This window comes from Phacochoerus africanus, chromosome 16 (assembly GCF_016906955.1).
Source record: "Phacochoerus africanus isolate WHEZ1 chromosome 16, ROS_Pafr_v1, whole genome shotgun sequence".
NCBI classification, from domain to species: Eukaryota; Metazoa; Chordata; class Mammalia; order Artiodactyla; family Suidae; genus Phacochoerus; species Phacochoerus africanus.
Window position 1 is genome coordinate 52842795 of NC_062559.1, and position 20372 is coordinate 52863166.

General features: G+C 48.5%; 1 protein-coding gene across 1 annotated transcript; it reads left to right on the forward strand.

Moving 5' to 3' along the window:
- The first annotated feature begins 3415 nt into the window (after nt 1-3415).
- Nucleotides 3416-14411, forward strand: INHBA (inhibin subunit beta A). Its single transcript, XM_047763709.1, has 2 exons — nt 3416-3899; nt 13320-14411. Exons 1-2 carry the CDS (start codon nt 3512-3514, stop codon nt 14204-14206), a joined length of 1275 nt encoding a protein of 424 aa, XP_047619665.1. The 5' UTR covers nt 3416-3511; the 3' UTR covers nt 14207-14411.
- The last annotated feature ends 5961 nt before the right edge of the window (nt 14412-20372 follow it).

Below are 20372 nucleotides of genomic sequence, written 5' to 3' on the forward strand. Positions count from 1 at the left end.
ATTTAACTCCTCTTTCAAGAAATGTTCACTTCTTTCCATTAATCTCATGTTCTCTTTGTAACAATTTAGAAATCGTAGGACTTGAAGTTCTGATAAAGAAGAATGATGTATGAGTTTTGGGGGTTTTTTTTTGTTTTTTTGTTTTTTGTTTTTTTACTAGTTAGTTTGGGATTCTAAAGACTTGGGAAAGACACTTGTAAGGTTCACCAGCAGAGAATGACTGTTTCCAAAGTTCTTAGTGATAAATGATTTATGAAGCCGGCATTCAATTTCAAGATGTAAAGTAATAGTGTAAGTGGGCTGGGGGCGGAGATCATCCCTTGGAGATATACATCGTTTCCTATTTTTTCCTCCAAGAAATAGCTTATTTCAAAAAGGAAAATCAGAATCTGTAGGGAGAGCCCTGCGAATTTTTTTCCCCTGTCAGCAACAATAAAATACTTTGTCAATAGAGGCAACTTCATGGAGAAGTTTTATGGGAAGACACAGAACTGAGCCTGACAAGAGGGAGAAACTGATGTGCGAGTGGTCAAAGAAAAGCTGAAAGCTGGTCCCTCAGTGAGCGCTTGCTGTTGGGTTGCAGGATTTTTCTAAAGGGTCGTCTAGTCAGTCAGAGGTTTCCCTGGCTCCGTGATCACCCAGGAGTGTCACAGCAGCCGAGAAAGGCTTTCCATTAGATAATGAGTTATGAAATATGTCTCACACTGGAAAAACCAGTCATCTGCTGATGTCATTCTGCTTCCAACCAATCCCAAACAAAGCCCCAGCCCTCCCCTGCTTGACTGGTACCAATGTGTGACTGTACAAATAAGTAGTACAGTATAAAAATTCTCAGTGCCAATGCCATGAAGAGGAACTCCGAAGGCACTTGCCACATGATACAAGAGTCTGCTGGTGAAAGAGAGAGGACCGGAAAGGTAATGCTTTTTAACGCTTACTGCTGTGCTCTTTACACGTGCCTAGCCAGAAGGGTGAGCAGGAATTTTTACAACTTATTGGCATTTCCATGCATATTTGATGATCTGTACCTTTGTAGGTCTTCCAGCGAGTTAAAACAGCTTTTAATAGCAGAGCATGCAAAGCGAGTATGTGTTTCTCCAACCCAGTCAGCACCTCCTTGCGAGTACCTGTGCCAGGAGAAGGCTCATTTTTAAGTTACCTTCACAAACAGAAGATTCGGGGAACGCACACAAACTCAAATACAGGGAGAATCTAAATAGTGATCAGTTGCACTTAGCTCGGTGAAGCTGTACAAGGGCTCTCAACTTGTTTGGAGCCATTCAACTTTTAGTTCTATTTCAGAGTCTCTTGTAAAACTTAATTGGACTACAAAAGCTTTGGGCACTGTCTGTGTGACGCCAAATAGGTAGATTATGTTAAGTAACCTATTTCAAAGATGTTTTATTAAGCAATTATTGACACAGATGCCCCCCCCTTCCCCATTCTCTTTCGCCATCCCCCACTAAGAAACTAAATTAGACTCTTTAGGGAATGTTGACAAAGTCTTCACAATAATAGCAGAGGAATTGACGTTTCTGGAGGTAAAATCCCAAAGGTGGCTGGTAACAGAGGGATTGCTGCAGTCAGTTGCTTTAGAAAAGGGGGACAGGGTATCCAATTAGGAGAAGCATCCTTACCTGAGCAAGCTGTAATTTTAACTCAGCATCACACTTGTCTCACCCGCATCCCCTTGCCTTCAGAGGGGATGCTTGTAAATAAGGGTATTTATTAACTTTTCCCACCCAAAATGCATTGCTTAACTGTAATGCTCTGAACACACTAGGTGTCAGATATAAGCCGACTGTATCTACAGAAACTGAGAGGGCTTATGTGTGGGAAAGAAACCGAGAGGGAGGGAAAGCTTTAACAGATGGACCTCTTAAAGATACTTCTGCAAGATAAAAGCAATAAGACAGAAAATGAAAAAAGGGGGGGAGAGAATTAAAAAAAAACTCAGAGAGGCATTGTTTAAACATTCACATTTTTCTTTTTGCTGTGAACACTGAAATCCGTGATGATTTCATCTTGTGCTGTTCCTTGGAGAGAAAAAGAAGCCGTCAGGGGCCAGTCCATGAGCAGACTGGTCTGGAATGGGGATGGGGGTAGGGGCCAGGCTGAACAAACTACCACATGACAGAGAAAGTCATTTGCCCGTATATTTTAGCGATTCTTTCCCCTAGGACCAGTTATTCAAGTCACGGGAGCGCACTCTTTATATAAAATAATGTGGGAAAGGCCAACTGACTTGTGCGTTTTATCTGTGCAGTCAGTCAGGGCCAGCGGTGGTAAGCTGTCATCTGTGCGTGTGTGTGCAGGGCAGAAGGGGCACAGCTAAGAGAGGGTGCAGAGCTGCACATGACAGGAGCGTGGACCACGCTGCCTGCCAGCCCGCCTGCCTGTGGATCTTCCAATGCCCGGCTGCATTTTTGCATTTGGGGAAAAGTAGAGTGTGTGACATGACCCCAAACAAAAGTTCTCTGATCTCTGATCGCCCGCCAGCGTGGACGGCCCTGAACACTGAACTATGAATGAAGGGCGGGGGAGGGGGGCGGGGGGGGGCGCTCTGCAGGATTCCCTCAGCCCAGGAGGATGGGCTGGCCCCTCTTCCCAAGCCCTCCATCACCTGTCCGCCCCCTCCGGGGACCCTGAACCCCACCTTCCCGGCCGGGGGTGTCCGAACCCCTGAGGCGGTGGCTCGGCAGGTGGAGGGGCGCTGGGCCAGGCTGGTTCCGGCGGGTCCTCCCGGTGGATTGATTGAGACAGGGCGTCTGTGTCTGGGCTTTGCTCCCCACCCACCCCCCCCCCAAAAAAAAAAAAAGAGGAAGAAGATGAAGCAAGGGGACTGGGCAGAGAAAGCAAGGGAGGGAAAGGAGAAGTGGCCCCAAATCAGGAGCGTTTCCTCGCGGAGGGGAAGCAGACCTCGGGCGGCGGGTGGTGTGTGCAGAGAGGTGTGTGCGAGGGAGCCGCGAGCAGCAGGCGAGCAGCCCGTCAGAGCGGGCGGTCCCTCCCCTTCCTAATCTCAGCCTTTACTCGCAGCGCGGCTCCCTCCCTCTCCCATTCACTCACTCACTCGGGGCCAATCGCTCCCTCTCTCCCCGTCTCCCCCCCCTCCCTCCCCGTCTCTCTTCCCTCCCATCCTCTCTCTGTCTCTGTCTCCCCCCCCCCGTCTCTCCCCCCTCCCTCCCTCCCTCCCTCCCTCTCTCTTACTCTCCTCCCTGACAGCCACAAACCTACAGCCCCGACTGCATCCAGAGAGGGAACCTGCAGACAAACTTCACAGCAAACTTTTTGTTCTTGTTCCAGAGAATTGACTGAAGAGGAGACAGGAAACAAACAAACAAAAACAAACAAACAAACCAACCAAAACACACACACACACACCAAAACCCCAAAAAGGAAAGAGAGAGAGAAAAAAAAAAAGCAAAAAAAAAAAAAAAACAGCCCCGTGCGTGAGGGGGGAGGAAGAGCGGAGCCTTTTAAAAGGGCCGTCACCACAACTTTGGCTGCCAGGATGCCCTTGCTTTGGCTGAGAGGATTTTTGCTGGCGAGTTGCTGGATTGTAGTGAGGAGCTCCCCCGCCCCAGGACCCGGGGCGCACAGTGCGGCCGCGGACTGCCCGTCCTGTGCGCTGGCCACCCTCCCAAAGGACGTGCCCGACTCTCAGCCGGAGGTGGTGGAAGCCGTCAAGAAGCACATTTTGAACATGCTGCACTTGAAGAAGAGACCCGAGGTCTCCCAGCCGGTACCCAAGGCGGCGCTTCTGAACGCGATCAGAAAGCTTCATGTGGGCAAAGTGGGGGAGAACGGGTACGTGGAGCTGGAGGACGACGTCGGGAGGAGGGCGGAAATGAATGAACTCATGGAGCAGACCTCGGAGATCATCACCTTCGCGGAAGCAGGTGGGTGCTGGCCTGGGGGGGCGGGGGTGGGGGGCACGGGTCTCCGACCGCGCGGGGGGGGAACCTGCCGCCCTCCAGCTGCACCCGCCCGGGAACGGCGTGCGTTCGCCGGGCGCGGGAGCGGGCCGGCCGGGGGGGGGGGGGGCGACCAGGGGCGGACCGGGAGGGGACCTCCCGGAGCCGGGAGCCCAGGCAGAGCCCCGGCCGGCGGCGGCAGGGAGAGGGTCGGCGTACACTTGCTCCGCTCGGCCGGTCGCGCCGAGGAAGCGCTCGGCCGATCCCGGAGCAGGAAGCCGGCGTGAGAGAGGCTCCCTTGCCCTGCCCGGGAGAGCAGAGCAGAGCAGGGCGGCGAGAGGAAAGCCGGGCAGTTTCGGGGGGCTGGGGGGCGGGGGGGCGGGAGGCTTCCGGACCCCATCCGAAGTTTCTACCCGGGGGCGGGGGAGGGGGCGGCGAGCGCGGGATTGGGGTGGAAGGGCACCGAGGAAGTCCTTGTCGCCCAAGCAGCCCTTTTTCTTTAAAAGTCCAATCAGGGGCCACCTTCCAGAAGCGGGGCATCTGCATTAGTGACAGTCGTGTTTACCTTTAGCAACTGGGCTTCGAAGGAGCACAGGCATCACGTTTTAGGCAGGGACGAGCGAGAGCGACGTGGGGGTGGGGGTGGGGGTGGGGGCACATGACATTGAACCGGCAGGCAGTTGCTTTTTGGAACACTGACTTTTGCTGTCTGAACCAAAAAAAAAAAAAAAAAAAAAAGGAAAAGAAAGAGTTTTGTTCTCTGTAAAGTTACTAAGAGCTCTCTGCCAAGGAATGCAACCTTGACAAAGTGCTCCAGATACTACACGGAGCTCTCACTCAATCCTTAAGAGGAAGAACTTTAATAAATAGATTCTAATCGTTGGCTCAGGACCACACGAACCTGTTGCTGAAGAAAAAAATACCTGTCAAGCGGGAGGGCTGGAGACCCGGGGCCGGGTCATTTTTACAGTTATGTGACCCGGATCCTTTTGCCTGCCTACAAGCTGGGCAAGTCCAGGCACACAGATGTGTTAATTCCATGTTACTTTCATGGTAATGCCAGGCTACAGAATGGTATCCCTTGCCAAATACATTTGAAAGGAATGCCTTTGTTTTGTTTGGTAGAGCATATGGCCAGTAAAGTGTGTGCCGGGACTCCCAGCATTGCTGTTTAAAAGTTTGCCGCAGCAGTATAAACAATTAAGGCAACACTCAGAATTTCCAGTCCTGAAAACCTGTTGACTCAGATGTTATGTGCTCAAGAAAACCGTGTGAGACCTGGGCATCCTCTTTAAGGGAGCAGATAGCCTGCTGGCTTGCTGGCTTCTCCTCCTAGGAAAAGCCCTGATGTCCTAAGGGCGGTTCTAGCTGTCTCACCAGAAGCTTTTTTCCTTTCGAGAAAGGTCTGACTACTTTCTTCCTCTAAATCTTTTTTTTTTTTTTTTTTAATGAAGCCCCAAAGGCCCTGATACTTTTGACTTTATCTTTTGAAGCGTATGGAGGGGAAAGGCAGGGTGGAGCTTTCGAGTGGCTACCCAGTTTTGCTCAGTCTTTGCCGGGGTCCTGAGCAGCAAGTGGATTCCAGTGGTTGGGGGGCTGTTCCCACTCTTGCCACAAAGGGACCCTGTACAGGTTTTTATACACAGTTGCCACACAGCATGGCCTTAATTGCAGCTCTTCCTCAACTGGCTTTACCCACATCACATGACTAAGTAGACTTATGCCCCTGGCCCCTTTTAATTCTATCCCTGATACCAGCACTGGGCCCCCGGATCTGACTTTGACTCGGATAGCATAGCGAGTCACTCGCTCCCTTGGCATTGAGTATTTTGCCATGGAAGAATTTGACCTTTCCCATTCTTTCTCACGTATGGCCTCGTCTCATGCCAGTCTTTCCCTCAGTCTTGTCCTTTTTTTTAAAAACTCCTCTGGTAGGTGTTTGGTTGGAAAGAAATTGAGCTGCTTTTTGAAAAGGTGGATTCATTCGATTGGCACATTGACTAAAGTTGAGGGTCTGTAATGGAAACTCCTCCCGTTTGCGTTTTACACGCAGACTCCTCAGCAAAGATTTGATTCTCCTTGCTCAGTTTGCTCATTGCAGAGGTTTTGCCTCGGGCCGATTTAGTAGGAGTTCCCCAGAGTGATTGCTCCACGGACGGACGGCCTCCTCTCCCGGAAGAGAGCAGTACCGTGTCTGTGGGCGCTTCTTTGCTAAACCAAGAAAGAGATTTAACATCGGGGTGACGGCAGTGAAAATACAAACATGTCTCACTGCTCTACTGCTATGACTAAGTCAACCTGAGTGACACTCGGCCAAAGTCAAAAGTCAAGATTTTTGAGAGCAGCAGAGAGCACTCACTGTCCTTTTCTCAGAAACGATTCTGTACCGCGTAGGATGCAGGCAGTAAGTGTGGCCTGCGTGAGGGTCACACACCTACGGAGGCCCCCCCTCGGTCTCAGGTTTCCTTAGCTGGGGATTCGCGTTCAGTTGTTGCCTCCACGCTCCACAACCGGTGAACAGGCCGAGACAGGGCCACCCGGCAGTTGAAAGATGACAGCACCTCACGTGCCCAGAGGTCTTTGAACTGAGTCGGTCTCACTGTGCTCAGGTGCCCAAGGCCTTGTCCTGGTAAAGCTGAGAGGTTATGGAGTAAGAGGCAAGGAGTGGCCCTCGGGCTCTCTGGAACGTATTCCCACAAACAAAAATGCTTTTTCTCATCATATCTGTCACCCAGCATTGCTCACTGAGGTCACTGCACTCTTGGCAAGGCTGGCAGCAGAATCGTCTACTGTGTTCTTGAAAATCTCAAAAGAAAGGAGGAAGGGATGGGCAGAGCTAAGGCAACCGTCCCCGTCATTGTCACGAAAGCTAAAGTCAGTGGTTTTCGAGACTGCTGTATCCTGTTTTATCTCCTTTCCATTAGTGACAACAGCCGGCAAAGTATAATAACAGGTATCCTTGACTCTCTATGATGCCAAGTTTATACACCGATTCTGGTCGTTAAGTTAGCAGTGACAGCACTTGCTGAAGAAAGGCTAGGAAAGGAAGGCAAATCAAACACCGAGAAACAGAAAACACTGACATAGCCCAAGTGTGGTTGAAAGCAGCATGTACACCGCCTCCCCTGGAAGATCCTAGTTACAGAAGACTTGCATTAGAAATGGTCACAAATGTTCCCAAACAGGGGCTGGAAGCAGCTGGCTGGGACGAGAGCTTTCCTCCACCCCAAGAAGGCCAGCTCAAAGAGGAATGGACTCTCGTCACCCCCTGGCAGTCTCCTTGAACTTGCCTGGGAATTCACCCTCCCTGGAAGGTGTCTTTAGGGGTTACACACTTTCTCCTCCGAATAGTGGGATGTGATTGGCCACAAGAGGGCGCCTTCCAAAGACTTTTGCTCCTTATCTGTTAATCTTCTAGGGCAACACAATTTCACCTACTGGAAGCCCCAGGCTGTAGCGCCCTAATCTCAGGGATTATCAGTTCCCCGGCTCCTTCCTCTCATCCTCTGGGAAAAGTTAGGCTTGTTATGGGATGGGAAGGACGTGACTTACCTGTAACACATGAAATGAGACCGAAGGAGGGGAAATGGGAATTCTAGTTAGTGATACATGTGAACATTCTGGAGCTCTCTGGAATTTCAGAAGCAAACAAAGCAGAGAGGGGAGAAATGTGGCCCTGAGTCATCAGCAATACTGAGCTGCTCACACATCTCTCCCGAATACGGCCGCCTGGGCTTTTACCAAAAACCCCATCTTCTGTCTCCCCTGATTGGGTTGCCTAGGTCAGCCAGTCTTATCAACGGGTTTTTCAACCAGTGACACATGACAAGTGACTTCAGACTGGGAGGAGAAAGTCTGTGGATTTAAGGCAGCAGAGTGTAGGGCTTGGGAGGATGCGTTCGTTTCTGAGCAGAGGGCGTGGAGAGCAGTGGTGGAGAAAAGCTGAGAGAGATGGATTCGATTCGCGGTTTGGGCCTGTGAGGGAGGAGTGCGGGAGTGGGAGTGCGGGGAGGGTCGGGGGAGAGCTTGTGTTTTCGGAAGACAGGCTGGAAGCATCCCAGCCCAAGCTCTTTTCGTGAAAGCCCCGTCTTTGTCTTGGCCTCTCTTCTGCTAAAAATATACTCCGGCAAGATCTCTCAGCTAGCCTTCCTATGGTTTGGAACGCTATCCCCCCGCCCCCCCTGAGTCCCAGATCCAAAATCCAAAGTGTAAAAGTTCTCAGGAACTTTGGAAGAAGGCTCTGAAAGTCTGTGGGTTGCACCTCAGAATTTTCTCTGCGTCTTTCAGGAACCCAAGATGCCTTTCTCTTGAAAATATCTCACCTTTTTTCATCACCCTTTAAATGAAAGGCACAGGACTGTGGCCGATCCTTTACAATTCAGTAGATGTCGGGAAAGATACTAAGGCTGAAAAAAAAAATCAATCCAGATCATTTCTAACCCAACTTGCAGCTCTGCCCTGGGGGGCAAGACCGATCTCTGGATGGAGGCTAAAGGAGGCAGAATCTTTAAGGCCTCACGGGCTGCTTTTTGCAGAAACCCCTGGTTAACAGTCCAAATGCAAAATCCGTGCTCAGGGAACACACATGCTGTCAAAAGTGGCTCTATATTCCCCCACCAGGGACCCTTCCACCGCGAGGCACAGGGCAACCTCGGTGACGAATAGAAGATTAAAGTCATAGGTGAGATTTACAGGGAGGCTCCCCTCCCTCCCCCATGGTGAGTTTAACTCTTTCTGAACAGCACGCTTCTCCCAGAGACCCACCCTCAGGGATGTAATTATTACCCACAGGGGGAAGGACTGCGTACTTTAAAGCAGGACCACGGTGAGGAAACAAAACAAAACAAAACAAAACCGAAACCCTGCCTGTTAGTAGTGCTTATTTCCTCTGACTTGTTCAGGTGCCCAGGAAACTGAGATGCTGGGGGGGGGGGGCGTGGGGAGGGTGATGAGGAGCAGCATTTTGTATCCTGGTGTTGGGGGAGGAGAACAACCAGGGCCTTGGCTGCTTAACCCTTGGCATGCCTGCCTCCAGGAGTTACAACACAGCTGAAAAATCCTGAAAGCAGGAAGGCGAAGAACAACGGGCTCTCAAGGTGTTTTTACTTCCAGGTTCACAGAGTCTGGTCGTGTTCAGTGCCTCCCGCCCAGCAACCTTTCTGCAGTGCTCCCTAAACGGTGCAGGGACACATCCCTCCTCCCCATTTTTATGCACTTTTTTTTTCCCTCTCCCTTTGATATGTGTCCACCGAGCTCAAGAGAGGTTTAAGTGATGAAATATTATCACCCACATGGGTTTGCGTGGGACTTTCTTAGTGAATTACTCAGGCAGAGCAGGCTGTGATACAAGCCTTGCTCACGAGCCTCCGGAGGGAAAAAATAGCACAGAGGATGAAAAGAATATTATCAGAGAGTAGGGAATGAAAGGTTGGCAAAGCCCCCGGCTAGATCTAGTTAGGTAAGTCACAGTGTAGGAAGGCAGGGCACACCTGTATAAACTGATGCTGTACCTGCTCACAAAAGCATTGTGGGAAGGCTTCCATTCCAGGATTTTATAGCAGAGGACCATTAAGTCAGGCCTGAAACTGACGAGAAATTGACCCTGAACACCTCAGCCCTAGGCAGCCTGCTTCCACTCTTCCAGTTGCCATCATCCATGGTGATTCGGGTTCAGGAGTATCCTGAAAGCAACCCTGCGCTGTAGCTGGGGTCTCAGGTGGAATGCAGACGAAGCGAATAGAATCAAGGGACTCCTTATATTTTCATGCCTAGGAAATTTGAAGGCTGTCATAGCTTTCTGAAACCGACAGCCCTGGTAAATATGAATTCCACCTCAGCATCTAGCTGTCTCATTCTCCCCACCCCCTTCTGCCATGAAAGCTAGATGGAAGAGAAAAAAAAAATGCACTGCTTAATAAGTCAGAAGACAATAGAACTTTGAAAATGTACCTGCATATAAGGTAGACATTAGGAAGCCTTGACTCTCTCTCTTCCCCCCGTTCTCCTGAGCATTATGGCAAAGGCATTTTCATGAAATTGGAGCTCAGTTTTATTTTTTTTTCCCTGATAAAATATCATGCAATATACAAATAGCAGTTCCAGAAATGGACACCAGGAGAAGGAGGCGGCAGGCATGTCAATTAGTCAGGGGAAAATCCAAATGTCAAAAATCTGGGGGAGAGATCCAGCGCGCAGGCAGTGGATGCGAATATGGGGGACTGCGTCTTTCTGCTCAGATCATTAAGCCGAAGCATGTATCAGCACTGTGCTTCTCCCCAGTAGGCAGGCGAAGCCAGGCAGTTAATTATCAGCCAGGGCCAGGATGAAAGTCATCTTATGATGACTCTCTGATCCTCATATAACAGCACCTGACAGGCTGAGCCCCCTCTAATCAGTACTCTCTTTGTACAATCCTCAGGAACACTAAATCATTTGCTTCCAAGTACAGCTGCCTGTGAAGAAGGGGTGGGGCTATATCAGGCATCAGAAACCAGCTCTTGTGAAATGAGGGCTGCCCTGTAGGCTGCTGGTAGAAGCAAGGGGCCTGGCCCTCGGTGACCCTCCCGAGGCAGTGTGCACGGGCTGTCCCTTGTACTGATGGGCCAATTAGCCCCTCCCCACCCCCTCACAGTCTCAGTAGAGTTTGCTGGGCTTCATTCAAGGCGTGGCCAATGTGTGCGGCTCCCCCTGCTACCAGGGCCCTCTCTTCACCTGGGGACCGTCCACCTTCATCCTGGGCCCCGCCCGGCAGGTGTGGGTAGCAGCCAAGCTTAGCCTGTGGGAATGAGTTACCTGAAACCCAGAGAGCACTCCCAGCTCTGGGAAGAGTCGGATTCTCCCGTTTCACACTCTTTCCTGGAAAAACAAAACAGAACCTTCTGCCCTCTGGCTTCTCTAATTTAGCAGCTACTATCCCTCTGTCTTTAGAGTGGCACCCTGAGCGGTTTAGGGTTTCAGAAGCTGGCTTTCAGTAGAGGCAGAAGGGACAACAGCGGGGAGCTTGTTAAATTCTCCCAGGGGCAGGCAGGGCCGGAGCTGGAGGGGGCTGCAGGCTCCTCCGGGCCGGTTCCCAGAGCCCAGGGCAGCTTGCAACAGCCTTCCTAGGACCCTAGCCCTTCAGATGCACTGCTGATGGTCTTTTTAGATTAAAATGACTAGGAGCTCCTTCCTGGACTCTTCTCTTCTGCTTTCTGAAAAGACAAACAACCCACCTCCCCAAACCCACCGATTTTTAGCAAAGGAAAATATTAGATTCCCATTTTTGAAAAAAAGTCATCATGCTGCCTAAAAAAAGACAGTTTCTCCCTTTAACTGCTCCCCGCTCTGGTGATCTAATCATAAATCCAACTTTATGATTCATTTCCACTCCTGCCAGAGATGCGAGGTCGGAGGCAAAGGAACGCCCCTCACCACCACCGCCACCACCAGGGCCAGGATCCTCCCAAATTTAGAGACAGATGCCAGAGAACCTTTCCTTTCCCAGCGCAGCCCTCCTGGGCCCTGGCCTCTGTGAATTCGCCACTATCACAATCACAGCATGCAGAGCGTGTTAAATTAAGAACAGAATCCACAGCTCACATGCACAGAATAGCCTGCTTTCTGCTGCAGAGAACTTGAAACCGTGCCTAAAATTGATAGTACTGTAAACATCCCAGGGCTGAGAGTGATAAGTATGGCTGGATTTCCGTTAGCTATAGAAATCCAGGCAAGGAGACCCCCCCCTTCCCCCACCCTCGGGAGGTGCAAGTTCTAAGACGAACTTTCAGCTTGTTCTCAGATGCGTACCGGGGAAGGCAGAACTCTGGACATCGGGAAGTGGGTACCTGCAGGTGCAGCAGGTGTGAAAAGAGGGCGCATTTCATCTACCTCCCAGGGACAGAAGTGGAAGTGAGGGGAAGACATTTGCTCAATCAAAGATTCTAGTCTGGACCCCTGCTCCTGACAGTAAACGTTGTTGCATGAATACAGGTGCTTGAGGCAAGAGAAGGAAAATGGGGGATGTGGTAAACGTAGGGTGAGGCAAGAACTGAGTGGTCCCTGCAGCTAAGTGCCCCGCCCATGGAAGAGTTTCCTCTCCTTATTAAGCTCTTGCTGGACCAGGCTCATTAAGCTGCATTCAAAAGGGAAGGAGGTCAAACTGGGGGAGGCAGGGGAAGGAGATGGGCCTCAATCTGACTCGATGCTACGGATGCCTCCATTTGTTAATAAGGAAGCAAGTCACTGACTGCGTTCTCCTAAGTCCCGGGCCGTGGCAGTGACCTCAGACCTGGGGCATCCTAATCTAGGCTGGCAGGAGAGTGGGGTTGCAGATCTTCAGGGCTGGCTTCTAGAGGAATTGGGGTCAGCCCATCGAAAACCCAAACCCTTATTAATGGCAGCCATGGAGGATGGGTTGTTGGAAGCAAGGGGCTTCTAAGCAGAAAGGACAACGGGTCTCTGCCTGGAGGTGACAGGATGCTTATGCTGGGACGATGGGACAGTGGCGGGAGAGAGCTGGAGTTGAAGGTGACAGCAGTTCAGGCAGAGCCCAGGGTTTGGGAGCAGTTTCTGTTTCATACTGAGGGCACAGAAACTCAGTCAAGGATGGGAAAGAACACGTGACAGGAACAGATGCGCTGTGGGGAACCATCCCTTCACCTGCTTAATGGAGAAATAATGGGAGAGGGACCTGGCACCACGCTGGCCTGGCAGCTTGTACCCACAAGAAAAGGCTGCTGCGGTGACCCGGGAAGGGGAAGATGGGGCAGGAAGCAGCGAGTGGCCGTGGAGCAGGAGTCTAGCCCTGGGGGCACACACCGCTCAGACGCACAGTGGCAGTGTCTGCATATGTGTGCTGGGATGTGAGTATTTCCACAGCTCGCTAGAGCTGATGGTGTGCCTTCATCTGTGTGATGCCGTCTGGTCCGAACCTATGGGATAACGGGTCAGATGTTATCGTGTCATTCCCATTGTACAGACCAGGAAACTGAGGTTAAGCATTGACTCAACAGGCTCAGATCCACACGCTCTTCTTTCTAGACAAACGTCCTCTGGAAAGGGCCAGAGAGGAAAGACCTTAAGCTCTGTGGGCCAGACAGACGCTGTCAGCGTTACTCAAGTCCACGTTGGAATATGCCAGCGCAGCCCTAGACAACCCGTAAGGAAATGGGCCCAGCTGTGGTCCAGTAAAACTTGGGGGGCGCTGAAGTTTAATTGTCAGAGGGTTTTCACATGTCAGGGCATCCTGTGCTTCTTCGATCATATGAAAAAGTCAGAAACCGTTCTGAACATCGGGGACCTTCCTCTGCGAAGCTGGGTTCCAGCTGCTCTTTATCGGGGGCCCCCACGCGGACCTCCGTGAGGGAGGGGCCCGACCCGCAGCACTAACCGTGTCCCGCTCTCTCTGCCGCTGTGCTTCCTCCCCAGGCACAGCCAGGAAGACGCTGCGCTTTGAGATCTCCAAAGAGGGCAGCGACCTGTCCGTGGTGGAGCGCGCCGAAATCTGGCTCTTCCTGAAAGTACCCAAGGCCAACAGGACCAGGACCAAAGTCTCCATCCGTCTCTTTCAACAGCAGAGGCGCCCGCAAGGCAGCGCGGACGCAGGGGAGGAGGCGGAGGACGTGGGCTTCCCGGAGGAGAAGAGCGAAGTGCTGATTTCGGAGAAGGTGGTGGATGCCCGGAAGAGCACCTGGCACATCTTCCCCGTCTCCAGCAGCATCCAGCGCTTGCTGGACCAGGGCAAGAGCGCCCTGGACATCCGGACTGCCTGCGAGCAGTGCCACGAGACCGGCGCCAGCCTGGTGTTGCTGGGCAAGAAGAAGAAGAAGGAGGAGGAGGCGGAGGGGAGGAAGAGGGACGGAGAGGGGGCGGGCGTGGACGAGGAGAAGGAGCAGTCGCACAGACCTTTCCTCATGCTGCAGGCCCGCCAGTCCGAAGAGCACCCCCACCGCCGCCGCCGGCGGGGCCTGGAGTGCGACGGCAAGGTCAACATCTGCTGTAAGAAGCAGTTCTTTGTCAGTTTCAAGGACATCGGCTGGAACGACTGGATCATCGCTCCGTCCGGCTACCACGCCAACTACTGCGAGGGCGAGTGCCCCAGCCACATAGCGGGCACGTCGGGCTCCTCGCTCTCGTTCCACTCGACGGTCATCAACCACTACCGCATGCGCGGCCACAGCCCCTTCGCCAACCTCAAGTCGTGCTGCGTCCCCACCAAGCTGAGGCCCATGTCCATGCTGTACTACGACGACGGGCAGAACATCATCAAGAAGGACATCCAGAACATGATCGTGGAGGAGTGCGGGTGCTCCTAGAGCGCCGGCCGGGGCCCGGGGCCCGGGGCCCGGGGACGACGGCGGCCACGCGAAGACACGTTTACGGCCTCTGACCCAGGCGACCGCAAACATGGAAATGAACAAAAATAACCATAAACTAAAAACAAAACCTGAAACAGATGAAGGAAGACGTGGAAAAATTCCTTAGCCAGGGCTCGGCGATGACACCGTGAAGGAGATGGGACTCGGGGGGAGGGAGAGGCAGAACGTGGGGGCGGGGCGGGGGGGGGGAGGGACGACCCTTCCCTTCTTCCTCCAGCATCAGAGTGGGGACAGCAGTTGCTCCAACGGGAATATTGTCCTCTCCTTTTCAGTTCCCTGTCAGTGTGAGCCTCGAAGTCAGCTTGTCTGGTCTGCAGCCATGTGGGCTGGCACAACCCAAATAGCGTCTAGAAAGCCATGAGTTTGAAAGGGCCAGTTATAGGCACTTTCCCACCCAGTAACCCAGGTCGTAAGGTATGTCTGTGTGACCCTCTCTCTGTGTATATCAGCCCATGCACACACCTACAAAGACACACACACACACACACTGCGCCCAGACACCCCCCCCCATACGCACCCCGCCGCACACACACACTCATGGACACCCACCCACCCACACACACATGCACACAGACATACATCAGACACACACAGAAGCATTTGCACACCACACACCCTTCTGGTAAGAGAACACGAGTGTGCGGGGGTCACACCTTCTTTTTCTGCACCACTTCCGCAACAAAGCAAAAACCAACATTTAAAAAAAAAAATTGAGAACAAGAACGGGAAGCATGAAAGATCAAGGAAAAAAGAATACCAAGTTACATTTCGTTAAGGTGCTCATGATCTTAGAACTATGCAACCTAATAGGTTTGAAACTGTTTACCTGAGAGAGAACAAAAAGAGAGACTTTTTTGTATTGGAAGTAACCTGATTAATTTTTATTTTCTTCAAGGAGAGATACTTGAAAGGAATATGTTTGTCCATCTGTTGGATCCAAACATTTCTATATTTTGTAAATGTTGTTTTTTTTTTATCGTTTACTATTTGCACTACGATGGTGTCTGACCTGTCTAATCCTTATTTAACAAGTATTTTCTTTGGGTGGGGGCGGGGGGGGTTCAGAGCTGCACTTAATGTGAGCTATAAAAGAACTGCTACAGCACACAAAATAGCTATTTTTATTATTATAATTATAATTATTATTATTATTTTGTACCTTAAAAAATAGACACATACACCAAAGACATTTGTGTGAGCCTTTAAACAGTCTGTCTGTGGTTGGTATCATTCACCTTCAATGAGTCAGGGGTTGGGATTCAAGGTGGAGGAGGGTGGATTGTGTTCAGGCTGAAAAGACCTGAGAAGTTCGGGGTTTTGACTCCTTTTACATCCATGAAACAGGACATTTCATACTGGATGTACAGTAGTTGTACACTGTTCGGTATCAAGTTCAACCAGATTCATGGGACGCTCCATGCTTGTCTGTGTATATATCCAGTGCTTGGGCACATGCATGTCTGTGTGTATGTATACATGTGTTGCATCGTGTCCATACACATTTTAAGCACTTCAGGCTGTCATTTTGTAATGTTCTTAAAGCAATGAATGTTTGTGTGCAAAACACAGTATTTTTAAGAAGGATAGGCTATAGTTTTTGCTTTTACTCTGAACTAGGTGGGCACATTTCAGAAATTTGGACAGGAGGAAGCCTGGAAGTTCCAGGGACTCTTCAGTAAGACCCTCTTTGAATGATCCAATTCCCTCTTTTTTCTTGTCCTCCACCCTCATCCTACAAGGTACTCCCTGCAGGGAAAACAAAACAGGAAACTCATGGTCATCAAAGCTCTAGGCTGATTTTTTTTGGGGGGAGGGGGGATAATATTCTTGTTATCTGTTGGAATCAATCTTAAATCAGAAGCTTTTTCAGAAAAAAAAATTAACCTTGAAACCAAGATAAAAGAGGTGGTTGCATTTTTGTTTTGTTTTGTTTTGTTTTGTTTTTATAACTAAAGTCTGGTTGTGAGAAATATGACCTGTACAGCTAGGCTGAATCATGTTGGTGTCACTAGATAAAAGAGAAATAATTCAAGGGAAGGTGTTTAAGAGGGTGGGAGTAAGAAAAAGAAGAGGAAGCAGGAACGGAGGGAATAGTAAAAATCCCTTTTACAGCCAAAAACTCTTGATGTATAAGTTGGTGTGTATTGATGTTAATGCAAAAAGAAAAAAAAACACTTTGTTTTATAAATATCAAAGTACATGCTTAAAGCTAAATTTTTACTAATTTATTCTGCAGTATTTAGCTTGTCTAGAACAGGCCATAGTTATTCATGTATGTGCTTTTTAAAATACAGAGCCTTATTTGTACTGACTTGTTTGAAGTTGGTGAAAACTGAAACAAAAAAAGGTCTAATGGAGAAAATTACCTTCTTTAGTAGTTTGTAAAATATTGAAACTTTCAGCTCTATGTTAATTCATAGATTTAAAAAAAAATACTAGTAGGAAAATAAAATATCATTGAGAAACCAAATATTACAAAAGGTGGTTTATCGCTTCTTGAGAAATAGACCAGAACAGGGATGCTGTCATGAGGCCATATGTAGGCAGATTTAAAGTCATGACCTGGCAGATAGATTTAACTACAGCCTAGAGGTCCATCCTTTGTTATGCAGGCCATCTCTCAGGTAGAGCAGGAGAGAGGATGCTAATTAGGTCTGAGAGGAAGAGCATACAAAATTGGTACTTACTTCCTCATCCATTGACCAGGAAATCACGCAGAGGGGGAAGATGGGTGTGATGAGGAAAGTTTTGGGGCGGGAAGTACGTGGCCATGTTCGACTTTACACATTTTTATAAAAGATATCAAGGACCTTTTGAACGGCCTCTTGTTTGGCACTGGGACTAATGGCGGAACCTATGAAAATAGCACGGGAAGCCAAGTCCTAGTTCCCTGCGTGATGGCAGTGATGGCCAGAGTGACGGACGTAGTGAGAAGAGATTGAAAAACAGAGCTGGTCCCCACCTGTGGCTGACGTTCATCTGAAACACGTCCCCGTCTATTAAAGCCTTAAAGCCCTGGGTGTATGGAGGGCCAAATGGGATTTGATGAGTGACCACAGCAGTTAGGAGCAGAGCTAAAAGAAATTCCCTATGACAATATTTTAATGGGATGATTCCGTTTAAATTAAATGACGCCTCCCCAATCTTTAACCACAGTGTGTTACTAAGTTTATACAAGTTATAAATTTCTATTGTCCTTAATAATCTGGGAAGTTATGCAGCCTTATGAACAACCACAGGTTTCATGGAGCCGCACCAGGTCAAAAGAAAAAGCTTTCAAATTCTACCAGATTGGGTCTTTGCTGTCTGTTTTCCTAAAACAAGTGTGGCTTCAGCTGATTGCCTCTCTCTAGTCCTTCTGTAGGGCTAATCTCTAGGCTCCGAAAAATCTACCTACACCAATCTTAAAGCATTTGTTTCCAGATGTTTTTTAAGAACGATAAATATGTTGTAGATTGGATTGCTGTTTTCTTTTCTTTTCTTTTTTTTTTCCAAAAAGTAAGGCAAATTCCAGACCACCGAGTTAGGATTTTCTTGTCCCTGAAGACCAGCCAATTTCATACTTATTTAAGATTGATTCCACACTCCGATTTCAAGCAGGGTGCCTGGATTCTCCTCTTAGAGCAAGTGAACTTTTTCCACCCTCATGGGGTTGGACGTCAAGGTGACTCTGAAAAAACAGAGAGACTGCCGTTGCCTCAGGTGCATTAAGCTTAGAGTCAACATATCATGTTCACTTGAAAAAAATGATTTCCTGTGGGCCTTTGGCAACTTCCCTTTCCAACGTAGAGAAAAACTGAGTCACCCTGAAAACCTACACAATAAATGGAACTTGTAGATGTGGGCAGGAGGCTTGGGGGTGGACACCGTGTATGTTTAAATTAAACCCTTTATCCCTGAGAAGCTGTTGTATGGGTCAGAGAAAATAAATGCTTAGAAGCTGTTCACATCTTCAAGAGCAGAAGCAAACCACATGTCTCAGCTATATTATTATTTATTTTTTATGCATAACGTGAATCATTTCTTCTGTATTAATTTCCAATGGGTTTTACCCTGTATTTAAATGCTTTGAAAAACAGTGCATTGACAATGGGTTGATATTTTTCTTTAAAAGAAAAATATAATTATGAAAGCCAAGATAATCTGAAGCCTGTTTTGTTTGAAAACTTTTTATGTTCTGTGGTTGATGTTGTTTGTTTGTTTGTTTGTTTGATTTTGATTTTTATTTCGTTGGGGTTTTTTTTTTTTGGCATATACTACATGGAGTTCTTTAACCAATGTCTGTTTGGCTAATGTAATTAAAGTTGTTAATTTATATGAGTGCATTTCAACTATGTCAATGGTTTCTTAATATTTATTGTGTAGAAGTACTGGTAATTTTTTTATTTACAATATGTTTAAAGAGATAACAGTTTGATATGTTTTCATGTGTTTATAGCAGAAGTTATTTATTTCTATGGCATTCCAGCGGATATTTTGGTGTTTGCGAGGCATGCAGTCAATATTTTGTACAGTTAGTGGACAGTATTCAGCAACGCCTGATAGCTTCTTTGGCCTTATGTTAAATAAAAAGACCTGTTTGGGATTTATTATTTTTATTTATTTATTTTTGTCTTATTGGTTCTTCCAAGATCCACCTTGCACCCATACCCACCTGGCGGGGTAGTCGTTTGTTTTCTATTGTAATTATCTGGAGGAGTGTGACACAGATTGCAGGGAAGAGAGAAGGCAAAAGCTGGCATTGAGAGAGCTCATCCGGAAAAAGCATCTATATTCCTGTGCCAGAGGTTGGTTAATGAGCTGCAGGTACTCGGACCAGCCGTATTTCTAGTTTATTCATTTTGTTAATTGCCCACTTCTCAATGGGAAAATTATCGTGGTGGCAAAAACCACATGAAATACAGAGAACGTCCCTCCATCGCTCCCTCCCGCCTTCTCTCTTTCCTGCCATCTTTTCTTCCTTCCTCCTTTTCTTTCTGGATAAAAAAAAAACTGGCATCGCGTGGGGCAACCAGGGCTTGAGAACTGCACACACAGGGAAGGCAAGTCCAGGCGGGTCACACGAGTACAGTCAGGAAGGAACTGATTGTGTGACCCCCTTAGGTGTTTTCTAGTGTCTGTGCCCATCCTAGAGGTTGTTTGGGGGAACCAGCTTCTGGAACTGTGAGGGTGACAGACATGTCCCCAGGTGTCATCTTATCTGCCGTTCCCAATCACAACCCTGCTTTTCCGGATGAATCTGAAGTGTGGTTGGGTAACATTAACTAATGGATCCCAACCTAGGTCTGCATTCAAGTCTCCGGGTAAATTTTTTTTTTGCTGTTCCATATTTGCGTTTATTTATTTATTTATTTATTTATTTATTTATTTATTTATTTATTTATTTTGGTTAGTTTCCTTATGTTCCAAAGGGGAAAAAAATGTGGTGGAGGTGGGGGTTGAGTGTGGAACACACTTCTACCTTTTTAACATAGATTTTTTTTTTTTTTGGTCTTCTTTGCCATTTCTTGGGCCGCTCCCACGGCATATGGAGGTTCCCAGGCTAGGGGTCTAATCGGAGCTATAGCCACCGGCCTACACCACAGCTCACGGCAACACCGGATCGTTAACCCACTGAGCAAGGGCAGGGATCCAACCCGCAACCTCATGGTTCCTAGTCAGATTCATTAACCACTGTGCCATGATAGGAACTCCAACATAGATACTTTTTAAACATCTGTTTACATATCTCCAAGTGAAAGGCTCAGTTTGTGTAAATTCATATGAAACCCTCCTAATTGGTCCTAGGTAGGGACGTTTCAATTTTTTTAAATTAGAAAATGAGAATTGTAATAGTGTTGCTTTATATTTATTAATTTTTCGCTGATTATATTTTGCTAAAGGAAACCCTTTGCCTGAAATATTTTACTTTATGGGCTCAGGGATATTTGTGCATGCTGGGGGGACATGGGAGCACATGCGTTAGCCTTCATTTCCTGCCAAGTTTAATAACGAATGCATATTAGCAGCTATAAGTAAAACCCCACCGCCACTGAATGACAAATGAGTAACATTGTTATTTAACTTACATGGCTGTTATCACAAGTAAGGCAAAACAAAAAAG